Source organism: Anomaloglossus baeobatrachus, chromosome 1, assembly GCF_048569485.1.
Source record: "Anomaloglossus baeobatrachus isolate aAnoBae1 chromosome 1, aAnoBae1.hap1, whole genome shotgun sequence".
Classification (NCBI taxonomy): Eukaryota; Metazoa; Chordata; class Amphibia; order Anura; family Aromobatidae; genus Anomaloglossus; species Anomaloglossus baeobatrachus.
This window is the reverse complement of record NC_134353.1, coordinates 76,856,296-76,883,428: the sequence shown is the minus strand read 5'-3', so window position 1 is coordinate 76,883,428 and position 27,133 is coordinate 76,856,296. Positions and strand designations below refer to the sequence as shown.

Below are 27,133 nucleotides of genomic sequence, written 5' to 3'. Positions count from 1 at the left end.
AGCCACGGAAAGAGACAGGCTGCCAGGGAAAGTGACAGGCAGCCAGGGAAAGAGAGAGACAGACAGAGAGGGAGAGAGACAGACAGGGAAAGACAGGGAAAGAGATAGACAGACAGGGAAAGACATAGAGAGACAGACAGGGAAAAAGACAGACAGACAAAGAGATAGACAGAGACTGAGAGAGAAACAGAGAGACAGTTACTATACTAGGCAACGCCAGGTACTACAGCTAATTATATGGTAAAATTCCAAACTACAACTCGTCTGGCAAAAAAAAAGTCCTAATACAGATAGATGACTGAAATATAAAATCGCTATGGCGCTTGAAACAAGGATAGGAAAAAATGAAAGTGAAAAAAGAAAATTCAGGAAGGGCTAAATGGGAACTTGTCACACTAAGTACAGGGAACTACCAAGCGAGCAGCGAAAGGTAAAGGAAATAGACCCCTGTGTTTAGGGAAGGGGGGGTGATGGTGACCCCTGACCAAACATACAGCTGCTCCCTAGATAGGTTCCCCTCCTATGCGCTGAGACAGATACCAGACCCTAGGTATCCCTAGTGCTGGACCCTAAATAGGGAATAGATGGGATGAGCTCTTTGTCAACCCCACTAAATGCTAAAGGAAGACACAAGGAGGATACACAGGGGAAAAAGCATGAATACTTATCCACAGATGACACAGGCAGGAGTTCAGCAACAATACCACAGATAAGAGTAAGCCACCTGCTTGCAACCAGTGCTTGACTAAACTGAATAATATCACCAGCACCAGTCCAGGGAAGAAGGGAGTATTTAAACAGTCTCAGAATCACCGGAATCCGTTAAAGAGCTCCAGAGTTATTACATTATAAAGTGACGCTGGTCAGATCTGAGAAAATTGGCCTGGTCAGGAAGGTGAAAACAGGCTGGGGGTGAATGGGTTAATATTTAATAGATCATGACATAAAAAAAAAAAATAAATAAATAAAAGGACTAGTAAAAAAAAACAACAAAGAAAATATAAAATTTACAAAATAGGTCATTTCACACATTTCCTTTAATAATAACAGGATATATATATATATATATATATATATACACACACACATGTATACACCAAATCTCTTAGTCATTTTACACACTACATGGACAGATTTACTCCTACATGTAAAATTTATTCTCAGATGTAAAAAAGAAAATTGCATAATTTGCTATTCTTATCGATGACGCATAAGATAAATGACAATTTCTGACGTTTTTATAGTATGCAAGAGAATAGTAAGGAGCAAAATTGGATGTAATACATTTTCCGCTCCTGATAAGCTGTCACCTGAGGTTCTCATGAGCTGCAGTATATCAATCATGTGTATCCCATACTGGCACATTATGCAGGTATAATGGGTATTGACAAACCAGTTTTGACAAGATGATATGACCTACATTTTTCTTGTGCGCAACAAAAATTGTATGAAGATTGATTAAAGAGAACCGGTCAGCAGGATTTTATAAAATAATGTAAAGACCTGGCTTTAATGGTGCTCTAATGCTGACTAAATTGATACCTGTGGTGAATAAATTTACTTTGTGGTTTTTCTTTAATCACCATTTCAACTTTTTTGCTAATAAGATTTGGGTGCACAGGGGCCAGACTGTACTCTTTCATGTGGTGTTCTGCTCCACCCTTGCCGGGTGCCACAACGGCGCTTGACTGTTCACACTTCAGAGTCTGACAGGCAACCTGATGTCTACTAGTTGCTCAGCCGTAGCCGGGCATCAGCTGATTAATTTCCCTTTCTCCCCAGGCTTGCAGGAGTTAATATCTGTGGATTGGTGTGCAGCTCCTGGGAGATCCGGTTGCTGATTACCACAAACAGCTGTCTCCTTCCTTTTTCAGGGATGGGAGTCTTTTTCTCTGAGCCGATAATAGCTTCAGCGATTCCGGTCTTTGTGGTGATCCAGTTCTTGGTGACCTGTAGTTTGCTATTTTGTGTGGTTTGGACATTCCCCTGTTGTGTGTTTATTTCCTTCCTTTTTTCTTTATTCCCTCTGTACACAAATAGTCTCTCCTTTGTGTTTGAGTGCGTGTGGACGTGTTTTAGTTCTCCCTTGTCTGTGTTGTTTTCATTGGGTTTTGTTACTTTGTTTCCCTGTCCGCGCCAAGGGTGGAGGAGAGGGGGAGTAAGATCAGGGCTCGAACAGGAGTCAGGGTCACCCTGGAGGCTCAGACCTTGCTACCATCAAGCGTACCTATGAGATAAGGAACAGCACATGGTCTCTAGTCTCAGGGCCAGTCTTGGAGCCCCTGTATAGTCATTTCATACCCTATGACATACACTGTGTCTTCGTCTTCCTCTCTGTAATTCCCCAGCTCCTATGCCTGCCTCTGATTGTCCTGCCTCCTCTGCCTGCCTCTGATTGTCTTTCCTCCTCTGATTGAAATGTCAGCGGAGACCTATCACTCACAGACCGGAGGCAGGCGAAGGGGCCGGAGAGTCACAGACAGGTAGGAGAAGACCTAGTGAATAGTTTGGCCACTGTGCACCAAAATCTACCGGAATTAGCAGAAAAGTTTAAATGGTGATTAAAGAGAAACCACAAAGCGGATTTCTTCACCAAAGGTATCAATTTAGTCAGTATTACAACACCACTACAACCATGTCTTTACTCTACATTACATAATCCCTACATTGGACGTACTGGTAATTTTCGACTCCCCATGTATGATACTGGCTCAGGAGCTGAGCCTGTATCATACTCTGCAGAGGATGGCTGTGTTAGACTAGGTTTACATTAATACACTTCTCTCTGACAAGTACCATGTTGGGGTTTCCACCGGAATAGCCAAGGAACTAGGTTAAAATGATATCCTCCACAGGGCCCCGAAGGAGCCATTCACTTGAAGCCAACAGAGTCAAAATGCACTTCGTTCTGGCAATATTCAACTTTCTCAGATATGAAAAAAAAACATGACAGATCACAACATAGTGCTCCTTGGAGAACACTGCGTTGATGGAAACCCAGCCTTACATTGCCAACATCTGCTTTTAACAACAGCAAGCAAAGCTGAGCTTCAGCTGCTACTATAAATCCCTGTTAAACCCTTTCAGAATGATCCAGGGGGCACACTATTGCACCATGCACCCACAAGCCTTCCCTTAACCCTTGACACAATCGTGGTAACTAGTGGCTTGCTATCCAGAGCGCCTAGGCAGATCCCCCTGAGGAAGCGGTCTGGATAGTATGGCATATATTATGTAATGAAAGCGAAACGTACATTGGGGTTCTGGGAAAAGGTTTGTGGAAGGGCGACATTTTTTGGAACTGAATGTGACTTAGATGTTGTCCCCTTACAAAAAAAAAATCGCAATATTAAGCATGGACTTTATTGAGATATTTGAGTGATTCTGTTTACATGGACCACGTTTGTTAAGTCATTGTTTAAACTGCTCTACCCACCGTCAGCCCCAATATATGATTATATATTTATGCCAATACATATATTATATGCATTGTTCTGTTTTACACAAGAAATCTTTTTGATATCTACTTTTGCCACTTGGATAAATAAAATGGTTGTTTGATATACAGTGTGTCCACCCATATCCTGTCCACACCATTAACTTGAGAACGGCGGCAGCTATAGCATAGTAGTGGTGTCTAGGTATAGTAATGTAGCCATGCGATACGCAATGAAACCACCTATAGCGCTACCTGGTGGAAAACAACGGAGTTAGCATTTTATTTAGAAAACGGAACGAGATAGAGAAAAAAAGTGAATTACAAAATTGCAGGGCATCATCAATTCAATACAAATTGACACCTTGCATACAGAAATGCTATGATATGAAACCCATGACCTCCCCCAAAACATTGAATGCTGGTCACGCATATGACGCTCATTTAACTTTGATGCTCCAAGTGGCCACCGTCAGCTGCAATGCACATCTGGACTCTGCACAGCATACTGTATCTTGCTGCACGTTGTGCAATATGGTAGGTGACACATTTGCACAAGCATCTGTGATACGTCGTTGTAGGTCCTGCAATGTTGGTGGAGGGGTCGCATACACCTGCTGTTTGATGTGACCTGACAGAAAGAAGTCCAATGGGGTCAGGTCAGGTGAGCGTGGAGGCCACTCCACGCAGCCACCATACCCAATGACTTGTAGGAAGGTCTCCATGAGGTATTGCTTCACGTCCGCAGTCTTGTGAGTTTTACACGTTCTAATCACAGCATTTCTGTATGCAAGGTGTCGATTCGTGAATTGATGATGCCCTACAACTTTGTAATTCACTTTTTTTCCCTATTTCGTTCAGTTTTCGAAATAAAAATGCTAACTCCGTTGTTTTCCACCAGGTGACGCTATAGGTGGTTTCATTGCGTAGCACATGGCTTCTTTACTATACCTAGACAACACTTCTATGTCTATAGCTGCCGCCGTTCTCAAGTTAAAGGGAACCTGTCATCAGAAATTTTGCACTAAACCTAAAAGATTCCCCCTCTGCAGCTCCTGTGCTGCATTCTAGCAAGGTTCCTGATGTTCTTGTGCCCCCTTTCTGACCAAAATAAAGACTTTATAAAGTGGTACCTTTTTGTATTCAAATCTTGATAATGGTACACGGGGGCGGGCTCTCTGGTGTCCATTAGTCTGCTTCCTGCCGCTTTAGGCCATCCCCCATCGCGCAATTTCATACCTCAGGAGGCCGCCCAGTGCATCCGAGGTCTCGCGCATGCGCCGTGCCACTCTCGCGGGACTGTGCAATGTGCACAGTGTCACTGCTGGTGACGTGTGCGCAGGCGCGAGATTATAGGCAGCGCTGTGATTTTCATCAGCAAGTACCCGCCCATAATCTCGTGCTCGCGCTTTCACCGCCTCCTCCACCGTTCTGCGCAAGCGATGGCCAGCTTACCTCACGTCACCTCTTTGAAATTGCGCGATGGGGGACGGCCTAAAGCGGCAGGAGGCAAACTAACGGACACCAGAGAGCCCGCCCCCGTGTACCATTATCAAGATTTGAATACAAAAAGGTACCACTTTATAAAGTCTTTATTTTGGTCAGAAAGGGGGCACAAGAACAACAGGAACATTGCTAGAATGCAGCCCAGGAGCTGCAGAGCGGGAATCTTTTAGGTTTAGTGCAAAATTTCTGATGACAGGTTCCCTTTAATGGCGGTGGACAGGATATGGGTGGACACACTGTATGAATAAACTATTTTCATGCTAGTTACACTCCTTGATCTCTTACTTTGTATACTGCTATGGAGTTTGTGCATACGTCCCGTTAGCACATTCAGTTATGTGTCGCGGATTTTTTGTTAATAATACCCTATAAGTTGCTGCAGTTTTCCGGTACAGAATCCAGAGCCAAGCTGGAAATGTCAACTGTGCAGTACAGTTATCGGATCTTCTAAAAAGAAGAGTGCCTGTGAGCTCATCCCATGACTTGTACAGAGTTTTATTCTTTGGAAGTAAACTAAGAAGATTCCCATTCAATGACTGCAAGCAACAATCCTGAGAATTGTGAAGAATTGATGCCGAATGCATAGAAATAGTCCGCACTGGTGACATCTGTTCGGCGTGGGGTGTTGGGCGTTGCACCCCCATTGATCAGATATTCATGGCCTATTCCAAGTATAGGACATCAATAAAAAAAGTAATGGCCATCCCCTTTAGGATGTAGCTTTCAATTATCCAAACATATTAAAGAAACTGCAATATCTCTTTAAACATTTGCATCTTAGCCTTCTCGATTCTACACCTCTAACTTTCTGAACATCCTCTATTTTTTTCCTTAACCTTTCCACTTTGTCTTTCTTTTTGACTTCCTTCCCAGAGATATCTCGTTCTAGACTAAGATAATAAGGCAAAACCAAACAAACATATGACATGAAACAGGTTTTTTTTATAATTAGGTAAAGGGCTTTGGAAAAGTATTCATGCCCCATGAATGTTTCCACATTTTTTCACCATAGACTCACACACTTAAATGTATTTTATTATGATTTTAGGTGATATACCAATACAAAGCAGTACGTATCTGGGAAGTGTAAAGGAAATGATACAGGGTTTTCTACCTATTTACAAACTATAAATCTGAAAATTGTGACGTGCATTTGTTTTCTTCAGGCCCCTGTAATCTGATAGCCCTAAATACAATCCTAAGTGGCCAAGTGACTCCAGAAGTCACTTAATTAGTACATTGAGTCCACCTGTGTGTAATTTATTCTAAGTATAACTGCAGATGTTCTGTGAAGGCCTCAGAGGTTTTAATTGAGATCATTAGAGCTCAAACAGCATCATGAAAACCAAGAAACACACCAGACAGGTCAGGGATAAAGTTGTGGAGATGAGAAAAGCAGGGTTAAGTTATAAAAAAAAAATAGTCCGAGCTCTGAATATAGAGCACTGTTCAATCCATATCCAAAAATGGACAGATTATGACACAACTGTAAACCTACCAAGACACAGCCATCCACCTAAACTGACATAAGCAAGGAGAGCACCAATTAGAGAAGCAGCCAGGAGACCCATGGTGACTCTGGAGGAGCTGCAGAGATCCACAGCTCAGGGGGGAGAATTTGACCACAGGACATCTATTATTCATATACTCCACAAATCTGGGCTTTATGGAAGAGTGACAAGAAGAAAACCATTTTTGAACACAAGCTCTAAGAAGTTTAGTTTGCAAAAATCCATGTGGAGGACACAACAAGCATGTGGAAGAAGGTGATCTGGTCAGATGAGACCAAATTAGAACTTTTTGGGCTAAATTCAAACTGTCATGTGCAGCAAAAACCTAACACTACACATCATCCTGAAAACACTTTCCCCACCGTCAAACATGTTGGTGACAGCATTGTGCTGTGTGGATTCTTTTCTTCAGCAGGAACAGGGAATCTGGTAAGAGTTTGTGGGAAGATGGATGGAGCTAAATATAAGCAATCCTGCAGGAAAACCTGTTAGCAGCTGCAAAATACTTGAGACTAGGACCAGGGTCAACGTTAGAGCAGGACAAACTGGGCAATTGACGAGGGCCTCCACTAATAGCATTATCAGTGTAGCGTCCAATGTAGAGACTACTTCATGACCTTTGGTGACATTACGATCATGTGATCGGTCATGCGATCGTGATGTCACCACAGGTTTTGTACTCTACAAGATTTTAGGATCTTTAGGTCCTGGACTCTGTGGAAGTCAGAAGATCTGAAAAGATTATGAACTGGTGGTAAGTCCTGTGTGTGCGTGTGTCTGTCTGTCTTTGAGTCTGTGTTTGTGTGTCTGTCTCTGTGGCACCCCAGGGTTGCCACAGTAACAACACAAAGGGTTAACTCCCCACACACAACACCAAGACCTCCTGGCCAGAAGGGGGAGACCAAGCTGCTTCCCTGTATATTCTGGTGGGGGGAGGAAATGGTCAGTAGTTTCAGTTTGGGAGTTCAGTGCAGAGCACTGAGGAGAAAGGATCTGCAGGTTGGAAGCTGGCTTTAGCTCACCTCAGGATCCACTGACCAATTCCAGGCCTAGCTGAGGGTCTGAGGAAAGGAGAAAGCGTACACAGAGGAACATTCCTGGGAGACAGAGCATTGCTGAGCTCATCCCAGTGGAGCACACAGAACGGATGCTGGATCCGAGACTGCAGGTTACATACTGCACAGTTACCACCAGAGAAGTGAAGATTCCAGATCTTTCACCTGTACCACAGACACAAGCAACATAGGAGAGTTCAGGAACATACTAGTAAGGACTCGAGTTGCCTGTCAGGTCGGTACCTAGGAGCAGAGCCGAGCAGAGCCGGCTGCCTAGTTCACTCAGCAGCAGGGCCACAGACACACAGTGCAGGCAAGGAAGCCAAAACGGCCCGGCTGGGTGGGAGAAGCCCTGAACCCCTCACAGACTCCGTGGACAGTACTCTGCTGAATACCATCATCAGTAAAGGACAAAGAAACTGCAAAACTGTGAGTCTGCCTGTTTATTGTGCTCGTGTCCTGCACTCCCCCCCCCATAGACTACTATCACACTGCCCCGGGGAAAAGGCTCTACCCGTGGGGAGCCGTCCCATCTCAAGCTGCCTTCCATCACCCCGGAGGTTCTGCAGCAGCGGTGGTCATCTCTGATCACATTCCACGGGTGGCGTCACGAACATAACCCCCCTTTTTATTGTGGACCCAGGGAGCACGGACCGGGTCACGACACCGTGATCCCCTTTCCAGAAGCGACCCCTTGGCCCGGTTCTGGGTATCCCCTTAACCCCTGGCGACACAACTTTGGCGTCACGAACAGGATGCGGACTGGACCCGGCTGCAACCCGGGTGACGTGTGCCTGTAAAGACTTATTGCATCGCGTAAAAGACTTGCACTGTGAATTGTTGCAACAAAGAACGGACTTTAAACTTTGCAAAGATACCTGGAAAAATCCAAAAACATCATTGGTAAAATTTTCCAGGCGCCATCTTTAATCGCGCCATTAGCTGCTACGCGCGGGAAAACATCGCGCCTAGACTAAGACTCCGCCAACCGCTTGCAGAGGAGGTGCGCTCGGTGCTGCGACCCGAACGAAAACGCAGAAAAGTGTCCCAGGCTTGCTGTCAAGAAGACTGGTGAAATTAACTAAGGGGGCGCAAAGATGTCGCAGCAGGGAGACGCTGTTGTACCCGGCGGTGCAGGGGCACCTATCATGCCGTTCCTGATGCCGTACACCCCGGGTGCAGTGTGGCTGCCGCAGTACTCAGGTGAGCCCAACACACTTAATGACTTTATCGGAAAGCTAAAAATCTACTACAGCATGTACCCCCTGACAGAAGCTCAGCGTGTTGGTATGCTTATGGGACAGTTAACCGGCAATGCCCAGCGGGAGGCTACATCCTGGCCGGACGATGCAAAGGACACTGTAGAGCATATAATAGCTGGACTAAAAGCAGCTTTTGAATCCACTGCTGGCAGCCGGGCTAAAATGAGGTTCTTTGGATGCAAGCAAAAACCTAGAGAGAGCGCAAGAGACTTTGCCTTAAACTTGCAGGAGGCGCTCAGAGCACTTAAATTAGCAGAACCTGCCTTAGCCCATGGAGCAGATAAGCTGCTGATAGACCAATTCCTGGATGGACTCTCATCCCCTTCCCACCGGGGACAACTGAGCATGATGGTGATCCAGGATCCAGGACTAACATTTGCCCAGCTAAAGGATAGAGCCATCCGCCTCCAGCAGGTGGAGGAGCCGCAGGATATAGACTCTGTTCAACACCTTACAGTGGCACCCCAGCAGCCAGTAGTGCCGGTGACATCGGCCATGTCAGCGGCTGCTGCTAACCACCTGGAGCCGATCACTAATGAGGCTCTACATCAAAAGCTTGAAGCCCTTACAGACACTGTTGCTTCCATGGCTAGAATCGTCCAGGAGCTGCGTGGATCCAAGTCTGCACCCAAGATTGAGCTGGCGACCAGCAAGGAGGATGTCCCGTGGATGAGGCCTAGGAGATACCAAGCGACGAGAGGACGACCCAGCGACCGCTACCAGCCGGATGGACAGCCCATTTGCCGCCGTTGCAATGAGCCAGGTCACTTTGCCCGTGAATGTGCTTTAAATGGGGATCCCCTGGGGAGGCGGGCCGCTCCTCAGGAATGAACTCTCAAGGTCCTTCACCCTGGCACGACAAGTATGTGGGGGGACGTCCAGTCATCCCCATCGTGCTGGATGGCATTCCGCTCAACGCCTTGCTGGACACTGGTTCCCAAATAACATCAATTCCGCATGTCCTTTATAAGAGGTACTGGGCTGATTCAGACGTTAGCAGTGGTCCATCTAATGTTGCATTGAATATATGGGCTAGCAATGGTGAATTAGTACCACAGGTTGGTTTCAGAGAAATGACCATTAAGATTGGGAGAGTAGAACTGCAGAATCAGGGTATTATCATTGTTGATGTTGACCGACGAGAACGTGAACCAACTATGCTGCTAGGAATGAATGTAATTGAAAATTGTTTTGCAGAGGTAATTACTGTCTTGCAGCAGATCGTCGAGACTGCCAAACCTGGGCAACAGAGACTCCTGCAGAAGGAAATTAAAGCCTTGATGCTGAAGCAGCAGGTAGAAATGTCAGGAGGTGAAATTGGCAGTGCAAGGGTAAGTGACCCAATACCTATTGTAATTCCTCCCAAAACAGAAATGCTGGTCTGGTGTAGAGCCGCAATAGGCATCAGAGGGCGAGACTATCAGGCCCTGGTAGAACCCGTGTACTCAGACAGTAGGCCCACTGTACTGACGGCCAGAGGAATAGTTGAGGTACACAGGGGAAGAGTGCCAATACGCCTTCTAAATTGTGGGGAAGATGAGGTCACCCTACCAAAGTATGCTACCATGGCTAAGCTATATACGGTTGATAACAACGCCATCACCACCGTTGAGCCCTTGAAGCCGTCAAGTCAGGCGGAAGACAATGGCTCAGAGGGAAAGCTGGAGGATTGGTGCCAAAAGCTACATGTAGGCACCGATTCTACACCCTCCCATCAAAAGCATGGAGTATACAGGGTAGTGAAAGAATATGAACAAATATTCAGCAAACACCCATTAGACTTTGGGCAGATCAAAGGGGTAGAGCACACTATACCCACAGGTAACCATCCACCCATAAAGGAGAGGTATAGACCAGTACCACCGGCTCACTACCAATGCGCCAAAGACATGCTCAAAGAAATGAAAGAAGCAGGGGTAATAAGAGACAGTTGTAGCCCCTGGGCAGCCCCACTAGTGCTAGTTAGAAAAAAAGATGGGACCATGAGGATGTGTGTAGACTACCGACAGATCAACCGCATTACACACAAGGATGCATACCCATTACCTAGGATAGAAGAGTCATTGGCTGCATTAAAATCCGCTACTTACTTTTCCACCCTAGATCTGACTAGTGGGTATTGGCAAGTTCCTGTGGCAGAGGCTGACAAGGAGAAGACAGCGTTCACCACGCCGATGGGCCTCTGTGAGTTCAATTGTATGCCGTTTGGACTCTGCAACGCACCTGGAACCTTCCAGCGACTGATGGAGTGCTGCCTAGGACATAAGAACTTTGAAACTGTCCTCCTGTACCTGGATGACGTCATAGTCTACTCCAAGACCTATGAACAGCATCTACAAGACCTGGCAGAAGTGTTTGAAGCCTTATCCGGATACGGCATGAAAATCAAGCCATCCAAGTGTCACCTTCTAAAGCCAAGGGTACAGTACCTGGGACATGTCGTGAGCTCAGAAGGGGTAGCACCAGATCCTGAAAAAGTTACCGTGATCAGAGATTGGTCAAGACCCACCAGCGTGAAAGAGGTGAGGCAATTCCTGGGACTGGTGGGCTACTATAGAAGATTTATAAAAGGGTTCACGAAGCTAGCAGCTCCCCTACAAGACATCCTGGTAGGACAGTCAAAGAAGTCTGCAGCCCGAAATCCTCCTTTCCAGTGGAGTGATGAGAGAGAAGAGTCCTTTAAGAAGTTGAAGTGGGCACTGACAGGAGAAGAGATCCTGGCATATCCAGATTACCATCAACCCTTCATTTTGTACACGGATGCCAGCAACGTAGGACTAGGAGCAGTATTGTCTCAAAAGCAGGAAGGCAAAGAGAAAGTTATTGCCTTTGCAAGCAGGAAGCTCCGGCCTACAGAAAGAAACCCTGAGAATTACAGCTCCTTCAAGTTAGAACTACTGGCAGTAGTTTGGGCTGTAACAGAGCGTTTCAAACACTACCTGGCAGCTGCAGAATTTACCATCTTTACTGACAACAATCCATTGACCCACCTGGACTCTGCAAAACTAGGTGCGCTGGAACAGCGATGGATAGCCCGACTGTCAAACTACAACTTTGTCATCAAGTACAGGGCAGGCCACAAGAATGGGAATGCAGATGCCTTATCCCGGATGCCACACTCGGGGGACGTGGAAGAGGAACCGGAGGGACTGGAAGAAATTGAGCTGCCGGCCTTTCACCGTCCTAAGATGGGACAGTATCAACCGAGTGTCTACCAAAAACAACAGCAGGCAACTCTCAACCCATTAGCACACCACGGATGGGCTGACACACAAGACAGCGATCCAGCTGTGAAGCTAGTGAAAGAACTGCTTACACAACAAGGTGCATACCCTAATCAGAATGCCCCAGCTGAGACACAACATCTCTGGAAAGAGAGAGGTAAATTGTTCCTGTACCAAGGGAAGCTCTGTAGAAGGCACACCAATCCAAAAACACATGAGTTGGTCTGGCAGATCATCGTGCCCAAGAGAGACGTCAAGATGGTTCTGGAAGCTTACCACGACGGTGCAGGTCATTTTGGTTGGAAAAAGTTGGAAGTGCTCTTAAGAGAAAGATTCTACTGGGTTGGCATGAGAAAATCAATTGAAGATTGGTGTAGAAAATGCGGACCGTGCAACCTCAGAAGAAAGGATCAACAGAACCAGAGAGCCCCACTCCAGCCCATAGTAACCAAGCAACCACTCGAGCTAGTCGCATTAGACCACGTCAAGTTGTCACCAAGCCGGTCTGGCTATGTCTATGCCTTAACCATCGTGGACCATTACTCACGCTTCTTGGTGGTGGTACCCGTGAAAGACCTTACAGCTAGAACAGCAGCTAAAGCATTCCAGACGTACTTTTGCAGACCCCATGGTTACCCAGAACAAGTCCTTGCAGATCAAGGTCCAGCTTTCGAATCACAGATCTTCCAAGAATTCTGCAACATGTATGGCTGTAAAAAGATCCGCACAACAGCATACCATCCCCAAACAAATGGCTTATGTGAGAAGATGAACCATATTGTGATTGACCTGTTGAAGACCTTACCAGAGTCAGAAAGAAATCAATGGCCAGAGAAATTGCCAGACTTGGTGGACTTGTACAATCATGTCCCGGTGAGTTCTACAAACTGCACCCCCGCTTACCTCATGCGTGCAAGGCCCGGTAAACTGCCAATTGATTTAGATATGGGAATTCTGAAGCCAGATACGGAAGTTCAAGAATCCAATTGGGATACCCTACGTCAGCAGCAGTATCGCCAAGTACAAGAGTGCGTAGAGAAAAGTCTCCAACAAGCTAGAGGAAGACAGGAGAGAACCTTCAACCAGCATGCTCTAGCAACCCCATTGCAACCTGGTGACCAAGTTCTCAAGAGGAAACGACGCACGAACAAATTGGATAATCAGTGGGAAACCACCCCATATACAGTCTTACCATCCAGTATGGATAATCCCAAAGTGTGTCTCATCAGTAAGGATGAAGGAAGGACATCAGCTGTCGTGTCAAGAGATCAACTCAAACCGTGTCCTGAAACCCTGAAGACACCAGAAGTCACCTTACCCATGCAGGTACAACCTGTCAAGAAGGAAGAAGATGTATTCCATACAGTCTTAGGAGATTTCCCAAAAACATGGCCAAATTACTATGGAGCAGTAGTAGTCCCAATGATCGCCTTCCCCCAAGTGGTGGAACCACAATCAGAACTCGTACCACAAGAAGTCTCAAGACAAGAAGAACTGGAAGTTGAAACCGTAGAGGAAGAACAGATTCCTGGTCCCAGTGAGCTTGCCAGTCCTACAGTCAGTCCACCATCCTCACAAGTACCAGAAACACCAAATAGGTACACTTCCACCCACACCATTATGCTAAGTACACCCAGTACACCAGCAGTACGCAGGTCACAGCGTAGTACTCAGGGTCAGATACCAGCAAGATATAAAGACTAATGTGGAATTGCATATAAAATGTACATATGTTATAATGTTTATATGAAAAACCGTAACAGTTTAGTGTACAGAAAAGGTGAGAGAAGAGTGGTGTAAGGTGGCAGCACGGAGAGTTACAACTTGATCACATTGTTGGTGGCCCGAGGGCCGTGAGGCCTACTGCACTTACGACCAGAGTAGAGACACCTTTAAGAAGTGTTTGTTGATTGAAATATTTATTTAATTGCAACGTTAAGACCAAAAGCCCAGTACCTACAGAGACTATCCTGTATGAACACTTATATATCTTTGAACATTTTGGACTCTTTTTGAGCTTTAAGGTTTTTGTATTTTTTCCTTTTGAGACTCTGTATATATATAATTGTTGTGATAACTTGTTTGTTTGTTTCACAGTCCCGGAGTACTGTTCTTCACTAAGGGGGAATGTGGCACCCCAGGGTTGCCACAGTAACAACACAAAGGGTTAACTCCCCACACACAACACCAAGACCTCCTGGCCAGAAGGGGGAGACCAAGCTGCTTCCCTGTATATTCTGGTGGGGGGGAGGAAATGGTCAGTAGTTTCAGTTTGGGAGTTCAGTGCAGAGCACTGAGGAGAAAGGATCTGCAGGTTGGAAGCTGGCTTTAGCTCACCTCAGGATCCACTGACCAATTCCAGGCCTAGCTGAGGGTCTGAGGAAAGGAGAAAGCGTACACAGAGGAACATTCCTGGGAGACAGAGCATTGCTGAGCTCATCCCAGTGGAGCACACAGAACGGATGCTGGATCCGAGACTGCAGGTTACATACTGCACAGTTACCACCAGAGAAGTGAAGATTCCAGATCTTTCACCTGTACCACAGACACAAGCAACATAGGAGAGTTCAGGAACATACTAGTAAGGACTCGAGTTGCCTGTCAGGTCGGTACCTAGGAGCAGAGCCGAGCAGAGCCGGCTGCCTAGTTCACTCAGCAGCAGGGCCACAGACACACAGTGCAGGCAAGGAAGCCAAAACGGCCCGGCTGGGTGGGAGAAGCCCTGAACCCCTCACAGACTCCGTGGACAGTACTCTGCTGAATACCATCATCAGTAAAGGACAAAGAAACTGCAAAACTGTGAGTCTGCCTGTTTATTGTGCTCGTGTCCTGCACTCCCCCCCCCATAGACTACTATCACACTGCCCCGGGGAAAAGGCTCTACCCGTGGGGAGCCGTCCCATCTCAAGCTGCCTTCCATCACCCCGGAGGTTCTGCAGCAGCGGTGGTCATCTCTGATCACATTCCACGGGTGGCGTCACGAACATAACCCCCCTTTTTATTGTGGACCCAGGGAGCACAGACCGGGTCACGACACCGTGATCCCCTTTCCAGAAGCGACCCCTTGGCCCGGTTCTGGGTATCCCCTTAACCCCTGGCGACACATCTCTGTCTGTGCATGTGTCTGTGTGTGCATGTCTGGGTGTGTGTCTGTCTATGTGTGTGTGTCCGTGTCCATGTGTGTGTGTGTCTCTGTTTGTCTTTGCATTTATCTGTGTGTGTGTGTGTGTGTGTGTGAGTATGTGTGTGTGTGTCTCTGTGTGTGGTTGAGCCTAGAATGTCTGGGCTCCTGGTGATATATTATTGAGGATAACAGAATGTCTGGGCTCATGGTGGTATATATTAGTAAGGACATCAGAATATATGGGCTCCTGGTGGTATATATTAGTGTGGACATCAGAATATATGGGCTCCTGGTGGTACTGTATATATTAGTGAGAAAATCAGAATGTATGGGCTCCTGGTAGGTATGTCTCTGTATGTATGTAAGTGTTCTTTGCATGCATATTTCCGTATGAAGGTGCTCTGTGTATAGATATATACAGTGTATATATATACTGTATATATATATATATATATATATATATATATATATATACTGTATGTGTGTGCTCGGTGTATACATGCGTGTGTATACATATATGTGTGTAAAACAGGCATTGCTTCACATATTGTGTGTGCATGTAACATCCATTTCTAAATCTTGGAAGCACAGACAGGTTTTCATAGGTGTAAACATGTCAGGAATTGCCCAACGAACAAGCAAAATGCTGCTCATTCATCAGGGTGATTGGATTGTGTACGGCAGAACAAAAATCCTTGTTCCCAGCAGCTCATCATGCTGTGTAACCTGCAGAAGTGCTACCGACAACATGTTCTGTATGTGTGTTAATGGCCCAGTCACAGTCCAGACATAAATCCCATTGAGAATCTGTGACAAGACTTGAAAATTGCTGCTCAGACATCTCCATCCAGTCTCAGTGAGCTAGGCTCGTGTGCAAAGAACAAAGGTTAAAAATTCCAGCCCCTAGATGTGGAAATCTGGTAGAGACATCCCCAAAAAGACTTGCAGCAGTATCTGCAGCGAAAAGTGGTCCTACAAAGTATTGACTCAGGTGGAACTGAATACAAATCCACGTCACAATTTTCAGATCAATATTTTAAAAAATATTTCAAAACCATGTATCATTTCCTTTACACTTCACAAATACGTAGCGTTGGTATATAAAATAAATTCCCAATAAAATGCATTTAAGTTTGTGGATGTAATGTGAAAAAATGGAAAAAAATTACTTTTTTAAAGTACTGCTTATATCTACGGTACTTTAACACAATCTTCTAATATATAAAGCTGAGTGTATGTGTGTGTGTGTGTCCACTAAAGGAATTCGCACCGTCGCATTTATAATCACGAAATTCTGCACAGACACGCCATTTGACTCATTTGACGCCATTTGATAGTCTATGTTTTGAGGGGAAATTTTAACCCCGTGCTTTTCAGTTATTCACCAAAAAACTTGCCTCCATTAAAGTCAATGCAGCTGGGAGCCACAGTGCAGCCAGAACTTCAGAAGAATGCGCAGCCACGCCCTTAAATGGAATGTTTGCGTGTCACAATGCAGCCAGAGAAAGAGACAGACAGGCAGACACAGACAGACACAAACAGACAAAAGACAGACAGGGAAAGAGACAGACAGATACAGACAGACACAAAGAGACAGACAGACAGGGGAAGAGACAGACAGACAAAGAGATAGGAAAAGAGACAAACAGGCAGAGACAGACAGACAGACAAAGAGACATACGGACAAAGAAACACAGACACAAAGAGACAGACAGGGAAAGAGACAGATAGGGAAAGACAGGGAATGAGAAAGACAGGGAATGAGACAGACAGGGAAAGATATAGAGACAGACAGACAGGGAAAGAAACAAACAGAAAGAGATAGAGACAGACAAGGAAAGAGATAGACAGACAAGGAGAGAGAAAGAGAGACAGATAAGGAAGGAGACAGAGAGACTGACACAGACGGAAAGAGACAGACAGGGAAAGAGACAAACAAATTGAGAGAGAGACAGAGAGACAGACAGAAACAGACAGAGAGAGAGAGACAGAGAGGGAGACAGACTTACACTTGGAGAGAAACAGAGAGACAGTTACTATCCCGAGCAACGCCGGGTACTACAGCTAGTATTAAATATAAATTATTGCAAATGATACTGTACTCCAGAGCTGTATTCACAGTTCTGCATGATTCAGAGCTGAGCTATCCTATTTCTTAATGACTACATGTTAGCCCAGATCTTGCTCCAGTAATTTTGCCCTCTGAACTCCAGGCACTGTGCTGTACATCTGAAGTGGAGCAGCTCGTTGTTAAGACTGTGTGTGACAACATGCTTTGATGACTGTTTTCTAAAGCAACCAGCAGAATTCTGAACACAGCTCTGGACTATTGTAAAGACTGTAACCCAGGATCAGTGTAAGGTATATAATACTATGGTACGTGTATAATAATGTTCACAGAGACCAAAGTAAACATGCAGTGGTGTATGTCATTTTTGTTATAAAAAAAGGAGAAATTGGTCATGATTTAAAGGCGTTTTCCACTATATTTTTAAAGTCATCTATTGAAAACTGCTTTGCTGAAATAAAGAGAAAACATACGTACCATCATATTCCATCCCCTGCTCCAGCGCTATAGCTCTGATGGTCTCCACCAGTCTGGAGATAACGATGACCTGACCACAGCTCACCTTTCCCATGCAGCCAATGAATCACTGTCCACAGTGGTTAGGTCATAGCGTCATCACTTGCAGTTGAGAGGACACCATTGGAGCTGCAGTGTAGAAGGGGGTTGTGAATTACAATGTAAATGTATTTTCTTTTTTTTCTTACAGCAGGTTAAATTCCCACTGATCAGATCAACCCAAGTGGTGTTCACTTTAAAGTGAATCTGTCAGCAGGTTTTTGCTACCTCATCTGAGCGCAGCATAATATAGGTGAAGAGACTATGAATCCAACGATGTATCACTTAGATTACTGGGTGCAGCCGGGCTCTTTATAGAGATTGTACATTGACAGCGGGGTGTGCCGGACTGCCATGCACGTGACATTGTTGTCCAGCATTGTTAATTATTAGGTGATAAAGCCTTTAAGTAAACAACAGCAAACAGCCTAATAAGAGAGTCATAGTTTATTTTTGTTTTTCAACTCCTACAGCATACTATCCTCAGCTTACATAGCGAAAACCTGCTGACAGATTCCCTTTAACAATGTTCTCAGCATCTGGACCTCACCAAAAAAATAGACAAAAACTTTTCACATGTCATGAAGACTTGTCATGAAGACTTGTTTAAAAATAGCCAGTGTCCCATGAATAAAATCAGTATTTACATATTTACCAATTCTGAGCACAATCAATATGTTCATGAAATCGTAATGAAAAATCACTGAAGGCCCTGATTCGTGGGTGCCCTATTAATCATTGGGGGTCTGACTGCTGGGTCCCCAGCTATCCCAAGAACAGGGCTCTGTAACCTGGAAACCAGGCTCTTCGGCTCTGTACTAAATGAAGAAGAGATGCACATGCTCCATCCTCTGCTCCATTTATTGTCTATGGGACTGCCAAAAATAGCAAGGCTTTGTACTCGACTTTCTCCAGCAGTCCTGAAGGAAGGTGCGGACACCGGGCCGTGAGGGTTCTTCACTCCTTTGCTAGAGAGACTCAGTGTTTGTAGACCGCTTTGGGCATGGTATGTGACACTTATCTTTCTCTTCAGGGCAGCGTCCACTATTCCGCAGTCGGTAACGTAGCAGATAGGCACATGACATGGAGGTTCTTTTGGCAAAACGATGTTGACCAGTTTATATTATCTTCCACCCTCATAATGGACATGGTCACACTTCTACGGTTCTGCTGGCACTTTTCCTACAGTACTTCATCTGGCCTATCTCGCTATCTGGGACATAGTCCTCCTGATGCTGGTCCTATGTCTCTGTTTCTCCTCCTTTTCTCTTTGGCTAACCGTGTTCCTCTCACTGCCCCTTACTTTTTCTAGTCACTCAATTTCCTTTGGCCCATCTGAGGTTCTCTACCCCGATGACAGTCTGGTCCCTGTACTCTTCTATGCCCATCCCGAGGTGAGCCGTTGGCTCTAGACCCTTGGAGGATACCTCTGGGTTCCCCGACAGGCTCAAGTTAGAAGGCCACGTCCTCAATCCAGGAACCCCACTGCAGAACTGGCTCTCCGCTCTCTCCATAACCAGGAAGGTACTTCATGCTCAACACTATTTCCACCCTCCAGTGAGCTCAACCTGACATCAACTGTTTCTGTTACTAACAAAATCTATCTACAAAGTTGTATAGTGGATGACTTGTCAATTATAGAAATAACCCTTTAACAGTCTTCAAATATGCATAATAATTACACGATATTGACCAATATTTATAAAGTCTGATGAAAATGTAAAGGTTATAGTTAATCATTAAGAAACATTAGATCACATATTAGTACATTCATTACATATATATTCATATAAATTATATCAAATAAAACACAAATGAATGTAAGGAACAGTCATCTTTTTTAATAAGAGAAGATGGGGAGACCTACCATTGCTTGTTGTTATGATGTCAAGGCAGCCTAATGCACCAGGCACAAAAGAAACAAAAAGAATAAAAACTTAAAGTCCATTAACTGTAGTCACCCAGACGAGACACCAAACGAAACACACCAAAGTACAAGGCCCACAACGACGGTTTATCCACTGACAGTGGGTTTGATGTTGAACAGGTCAGGAAAGGGGATCACAAACAAAACAGACGTACACCACGATACAACACAGAGCGGATACAACAAATTAACACAAATGCAAACAGAAAAGTATGTATATGTTCTCCATAATACTCTTCCTCAGAACATTCCTAATCATATTTTTGTGGAGTCCAGTTCCACTTTTCCAAAATTCTGCCGCACTATTCTCCCCCTTAGACAGATCAAAAGGAACCCAACAGATCTCATTTTAACTAAGGTTAGGTGGCCTCTCCCAGCACATGGTCATGGCATCCATTATAGACATCAGAAGACATCTGTCTGGGTCTATTTTATTGGACGTGGGGTCGTTTTTGGGAAAAATGTCACTTTGTCATTGGCCTCCGAGATGTCATTTTGACATGTTTTTGGGATGTGTGTACAAAGTGTCACCAAATTATTTTCCTGGGAAAAGTATTGTTGGATCACAATTGTTTTTGGAGGGGTTTTTTTGCCTCTCAAACCATCATACAATCAGTTTTACAGTTCTACCAGTAGCCTAACTGACAAAAGCTAACGCCGAAACGTACGTCGGGGTGGGCGCCATTCCTGGTACCTGCCACAGTACAGCACAGCACAACACAGCACAGTTCAGCGCGGCACAGCACACATAGCGTAGTGGTGTGAAGCACAGTATAAGCAGTGTGGTGTTTTATGCCTTTGATACTGACCATCAGTGCATACTGGCTGGCACCTGGTGGTCATGCATCCTCTTATTTAGCCCCGGGGTGGTTCTAATGACCCTTATAACCCCTGTATGAATGTTCCATTGACAGATCAGGATACAGCCTGCATTTGTCCCTGCCCTTTGGCAGTAGTCTAGTAAGAGCCATCTTACATGGTCACCTTCAGACATGAATTTCGTGTATATATGCTGGACAGAAATCGCAATTGCATTTCTAACTCTGACAATCAGGCTTCAGTGCCTTTCACATCTTGTTGGATTTGTCTATCACCTTTGGGGTCATTTTTTTGCTATTTAAATGTGAATTTTTTTCTAAAATATTTTCTTTAGTTGAGCCACATTAAAAACTTTGCCCTGTTTCAATGTGTATTGCTGGCCGCAAAATGGGAAAACTGAGAATCCATCAAAGAGCTCACTCTGACAGCCCGAGAGGTGAGGAGGAGAGTTTTTGACTTTTTCTAAGCTCTTGTTTTACGATTACAGACTATATCAAGGTTAATGTCATGCGGTGTTCAGGTCCAGACTCATTAGGTGTCATGACGGTGTCAGGCTCTGTTCACACTGCAGAGCCTGACAGGAAAACTGATATCTCCTAGTTGTTCAGCCAGAGCTGGGCATCAACTGTTTTATGTGCCCTGTTCCTCAGTCCTGCAGGAGTTAATTCTTGCTGGCCTGGGGAACTCTGCTAAAAGCTCAGGTTGCTAATTACCAATCACAGCCATCTCCTTCCTATATAACATTCTGGACCTTGGTACTCAGCGCCAATTATAGCTTCAGCATAGCTCCAGCGATTCCAGTCTTTGCGGTGATCCAGTTCATGGTGATCTGTAGTTGCTATTTAGAGTGGTGTGGAAGTTCCCCTGTTGTGCGTTTACTTCCATTTTCTTTATTCCCCTGTACATGTATTGTCTCTCCTGTGTGTTTGAGTGGAGGGTGTAGGAGTTTTTGTTCTCCCTTGTCCGTGTCGTTTCTGCAGGGTTTTGTTATTGTGTTTCTGGCCCGCCCCAAGGGTGGGTGAGAGGGGGAGTAAGATCAGGGCTCGGATTAGAGTCAGTGTCACACTGGGGGCTCAGACCTGGCTACCATCAAGCATACCTCTGAGATAAGAGACAGCGCAGGGCCTCAAGTCCAAGGGTCAGCCCAGGAGCCCCTGTTCTGTTGTTTCCTACCCTCTGACAGTTATATGTGCAGAGGGACAAAAATCAATAGTATAAAAATTTAAATGAAACCAAAATGCAAAAATATGCATTTTAGTAGGAAAAAAATGATCCACATGACAGCCCACGTGAACACAGGAAACACAAACTCTCGCATAATTCACTTTAATGGGTAGGCCTCATTTAGAAGAGAAGGATCTATACAATATGGTAACATTTGCAGTATGGTAATAAAATATATTCCTGCTCAGCGTTTAGAACTCAGTAAAGTCAAATCCCTCTTCATGGGAAACTGTCCAGATCAGCAATAAACCTTTGTTATTTATAAAGTTGTTTACAGGAAGTTTCCACTATGAATAAATGATCAAATAATCCTCCATCGATTAGGGGCGGATATCGATCATCTGGATGAAATAAAAATGTAACCTTGCAGATCATCGTTGCATTATGTAATAGATTTCTTCTCGAGGCTTTTAGTTCTCTATTCTAAAGATAAACCCCATCATATCGGCGAGCTGAGTGGACAATGCTAAATGGTAACAGATTGGATTCTTACGCTGCGTGCCAAAAAGCCATCTTCAGCTTCTGTGTCCATGCACAGACCCGTGGACATTTCCCCTATAGATAGGTTCTTTATTAAGTTTCTGAAATGGTTTCTTACTGATTTCACTATAATAATAACGAGCTAAATTGTTAATGTTAAAAGGATATTTCCGAAATTGAAAGTGACTTTCTGTTCAGTGGGGGTAGGACTACTGGGACCCTCCAGAAATGCCCCGTTAGAAAGAAGTGGTGGCCGTACGTGTGCCCCACCAATCAATTCATTGTCTATGGGACCTCCAGAGGACAGCGCTCCTAGTGTTGTATAAATGCTGTACTGAAAATCAATTTTGCAATTAGTTTTCATTAAAAATTTTGCACCGTTTGTGTCACATGGAGTTTTACTCAAAACTTGCCGAGCGGCATGGCGGCATCAGACACTGTTAACATTACAGATTGTGACACTCCACACTATGGTTTCTCTGGTGTTTCTGAATTACACAGGCAGGCTCGAGCGTCGACCAGATGTGTGCTCATATATGGTCAAGCTAGCAAGAGTTAACCTCTGCTAGCCTGCTGGTTAGGCTGGAGTCACACTTGCGTGTGACTCGTTCGAGTATCAGATCGCACTTCCCGGACCGGTTGGCTTCTCTTCTGCCAGGAGCAGCTCCGCTGTGTGTATTTCTATGATGCTGACCCACTCCTATCAGGAGAGCTGCGGCAGGTCCAGGCAGTGTGATCCAGTACTCGCACGAGTCACGCGCAAGTGTGACCCCGGCCTTACCTCTGGGATCACATGTTATTGGAAACCTATCACATTTTGTCTCTGCCTTTTTAAAATGGTGGAATCTGTCTTCCTATGCTGACTATAGTTTATTGCTGTGTTGGTCTGTATGCTGTTGTGTCCCAATCCTGCTAGTGATTATATTGTATGGTGCTTGGAGTTGTTGTGGTTATTGTTCCCTCCCTACTTTTATGTTCCTCTTTACCTTTTATTTTCACATACCTCGTTGTGAGTATGCTGTGAGATAGAGTTTTGGTTTCCCCTGTTTATCTCTGTTGGTGTTATCATACTGCTGTCCTAGTCCACTCTGGGGTAAGGGGAGAGGTTATAAGATCAGGGCTGGTCAGGAGCAGGATCAGGTAGGTGGCTCAGACATCCTGACCTTCAGAGGTAATGCTGAAATAAGAAATAGCTGTGGCCCCCCAGTCTGAGGACCAGTCTAGGAGCCCCTGCTTCTATCGTGACAGTTTGCCTTCTATAACCTATCAGTGAGCTGTCTGTTGCTGCCTACAGAACGAGTTAACTGAGCATCCATGAGTGAGCCTTGTTGTGTCAGGAGAGTTTGTATTGTATCTCTTTTACCTTTCTTTTTTTTTTTTAGCATTTTTCAGCTATGTTATGAGCACAGACCCCATTTCAAAGTACAGGAAAACAAACAGCTGTAAAAAGCCAAAGGGTGCAAACGTTTTAATAAAACCAATTGTGAAAATTATTTTTAGCCCCTAGAGACATGTATTTATTATGTAAAAAAAAATGGTCCTAAATGTGGACAACTCCTTTAATTAGTTTTGGCAGGCAGATTACATCAGCGATCTATGTAATAAATATGACATTGGTTTCATATAATTAATTCATAAGTACACATTATAGAATGTCAGATGTATATAATTCTTAAACTTATAATATACAATTAATCTATTAATCTAATTAATAGTTGGGCGCCTTTGTAAATAAACTGTCCCTGTTATTATCATTATATTGAATTATTGCCCAGAGCTGTATTCAAAATTCTGCCAATCTGCAAGTCAAAAAGATAGTTACAGGACAGATGACCTCTTATAATGAGGGCAGTCGGTTAGTTTTGCCTTAATTATATTTCTGCACAATGCCTGGTGTAAGGATGATATATAACTATAGAAAGCACTGCGCTGTCTGCAATATATACTGAAAATGTAGCTGTAGATAATACAAGACCATTAATTCAATGTATGTAAAAAGTTACTAATACGTATATGGAATATCATATGTGTAATATTAGTAATCATTCATGAAATGATAAAACTACACCGATGTCCCTTGAAAAAGCCTACAGCGAAACGCATCTGCACTTTTTGAGATAGTATTGTTTTTGTTTGTTAGATATATGCTTCATTGATTGTGTGCTTTTCCTATGTGCTTATTCCTCCTATTACTTTCTATATTCCTTATTACACTGAGAACTTTAATACTATTGTGACTGTTACTACAGTGTGATAACAGTTTATCTTGTTATCTCCGCACACTCGGCTCTGTGTGCACTGCATGTATAAATTGGGTTCAGACGGGGTCAGACTGGCCCACAGGGAGACAGGAGAATTCACCGGTGGGCCCCCCCCCCCCCCCCCGCTGCTTATAAGAGCAGTGTTTAGTGGGGATGACAATACAATTTTCTTGATTCCTTATGTACAGACATCTCATCATTCATCTAACACACTCGTGATTTGTAAAGGAGGGTGATATAATATTTGCATTTAGATAAAGACTGGGCCCCCAGAGTCAATCTAACTGTTGGGTTCTTGGCATCCCTAGTCCAACACTGGGCTCAGTTGATCAACCTTCTCTATACAGCACATCTAACTGCGGTAAACAATGCTAGCTTTGATTGCAGCAGATTAACCCCTTGGATGCTGTGACAACAGCATTTTTTGAGGTTGGAAAAAGTGGCACCAAAGGGATTAGGCTTGATCAGGCTCAAACTGGCCCACAGGAAGACAGGAGAATTCACCGGTGGGCCCCCCCACTGCTTATAAGAGCAGTAGTTGGTACAATATTCCTGATTACTTATGTACAGACAACATTTCATCATTCATCTAACACACTCATGATTTGGAAAGGAGGGTAATATAATATTTGCATTTAGATAAAGATTAGGCCCCCAGAGTCAATGTCACTATTGGGCTCTTGGCACCCCTTGTCCAACACTGGGCTGAGTCGATCAGCCTGCTCTAGCCAAATCTAACTGCGGCAAACAATGCCAGCTTTGATTGTAGCAGATTAACCCCTTAGATGCTGCGGCCAGCTGTGACAACAGCATTTTTTGAGGTTGGAAAACTTGTCACCAAAGGTATTATTATGATCTGGGGGGAAGGGAATTTACTGAAAGCCGCTGTGTCTGCCATGTTTCTAATCTCTGGCTAGACTTCATAGCAGAATGGTAATGTTACAATACATTGCAATATTATGGTATTGAATTGCGCAAGCAGCATCAGCAAATTCAAGTACCGGTCGGGATAAATAATAATAAAAAAAGTTAATATCACCCTATATTTTTAAGAACGTAAATAAAAAATACACATATGTGGTATCACTGCATCTATAACTGTCCCATCAAAAAAATATATATTTTTTTAACCCATACGATAATTGCTAAAATCAGAATCACTGTTTTTTGGTAAAAAAAATGGAATAAAATATATCAGAAAGTGCTAAGGACTACATATCATAAGAACAACAGCTCATACCGCAAACAAGAAAAAAAACCCAAAAAACTAGCCCTGATACAAATCTACTGGCTGAAAAATAAACAAGTCACTCCTCTTGGAAGGCAAGATGGAGGAATCAAAAGAGAGGAGGGAGCCGATAGGACGCTGTCAGCAAATGCCGGCATAAACCTTGAGCCGAATCTGATTTACCGCCCCATAATAGCTGGTGCAATATTGTGATGCATCTTACGGGTTTTTTTACAGTATTTTTTGTAACAATTCTGTAATTTGTACAACTATTGTTATTATGTGGTACTGTGTATAAGTGTATATATTTATCCTATATACACAACCTAGGCTCATAATGTATTCGGGGATCGGTATATGCACTGTCCACTGATTTCAGTATTGAAAACTTCATAGAGGTTTTTATATGACCGCTATCCATGGTGCTGAACATTACTTTAGCTCTGATTGCAGTTACAAGTCTAGAACACCAGATTTCCTTTTACTGTAGTGATCCATGTGAACCACATTTTAAAGATTGATAATGAGGGATAATAGAGCAAAAGAAGAACTTGGGTATTCTGATTACAACTGAGCTGTAGTGTTGCTCAATGCCAAGTAGAAGCTGTAAAAGCAAAAGAAAAAGGTTATGGTGCATAAAAAGAGATAACAACCTGTGACCCTAATAATAACAAACCGCCTCTCCCAGTAGATCTCTTATAAGTTATATTGTGTGTGTGCTTTAGAAAGGAATAAAAATTGCAGAATACAGAATGGACCCCACAATAACCAACAGAGCCCCTCTGCTTCCGATTACATCAGTTAGTCAATGGATCCATTTGTCTATTGTCAAAGCTGAACTGACAAATGGGATGCCCAGCACAAGTGTAAACATAGCCTAAGGGGTACTTTACAAGCTGCGACATCGCTAGCGATTGGTAGCAATGTTGTGCGTGATAGCACTCGCCCCCGTCGCTCGTACGACATTTGGTGCTCGCTGCCGTAGAGAACATTATCACTACGGCAGCATCACACGCACATACCTTGTCAGCGACATCGCTGTGACCGCCGAACAATCCCTCCCTTAAGGGGGAGGTGCGTTCGGCATCACAGCGGCGTCACTAAGAGGCCGGCCAATAGAAGCGGAGGGGCGGAGATGAGCGGGACGTTACATCCCGCCCACCTCCTTCCTTCCACATTGCCGGTGGACGCAGGTAAGGAGATGTTGGTCTCTCCTGCGGTGTCATCGCTATGTGCTTCCGCAGGAACAAGGAACAACATCGTACCGGTGGCAGCACCGATTTTAAGGAAATGAACGACGTGTCAACGATCACCGTTTTGGAACGATTTTGCGATCATTGATCGTCGCTCATTAGTGTTACACGTTACGATGTCGCTAACGGCGCCGGATGTGCGTCACTAACAACGTGACCCCGACGATATATTGGTAGCGATGTCGCAGCATGTAAAGTAC

At 44.4% G+C, this 27,133-nt stretch overlaps 1 protein-coding gene across 6 annotated transcripts in view; it reads right to left on the bottom strand.

The window, feature by feature from the left end:
* PPP2R2C (protein phosphatase 2 regulatory subunit Bgamma) overlaps window positions 1–27,133 on the bottom strand; it is a 293,434-nt gene that overhangs the window by 126,032 nt on the left and 140,269 nt on the right. For 4 of the 6 annotated variants that reach the window (XR_012753968.1, XR_012753969.1, XM_075346867.1 and 1 more), the window contains one exon: window positions 19,609–19,638. The exons of the other annotated variants lie outside the window; for them this stretch is intronic. Coding sequence is in view for 2 of the 4 variants with exons in the window: in XM_075346867.1 (XP_075202982.1) it covers window positions 19,609–19,638 (30 nt within the window). In the remaining 2 variants the exon portion in view is untranslated. The remainder of the gene's footprint in view (window positions 1–19,608; window positions 19,639–27,133) is intronic. 6 annotated transcript variants of the gene reach the window in all.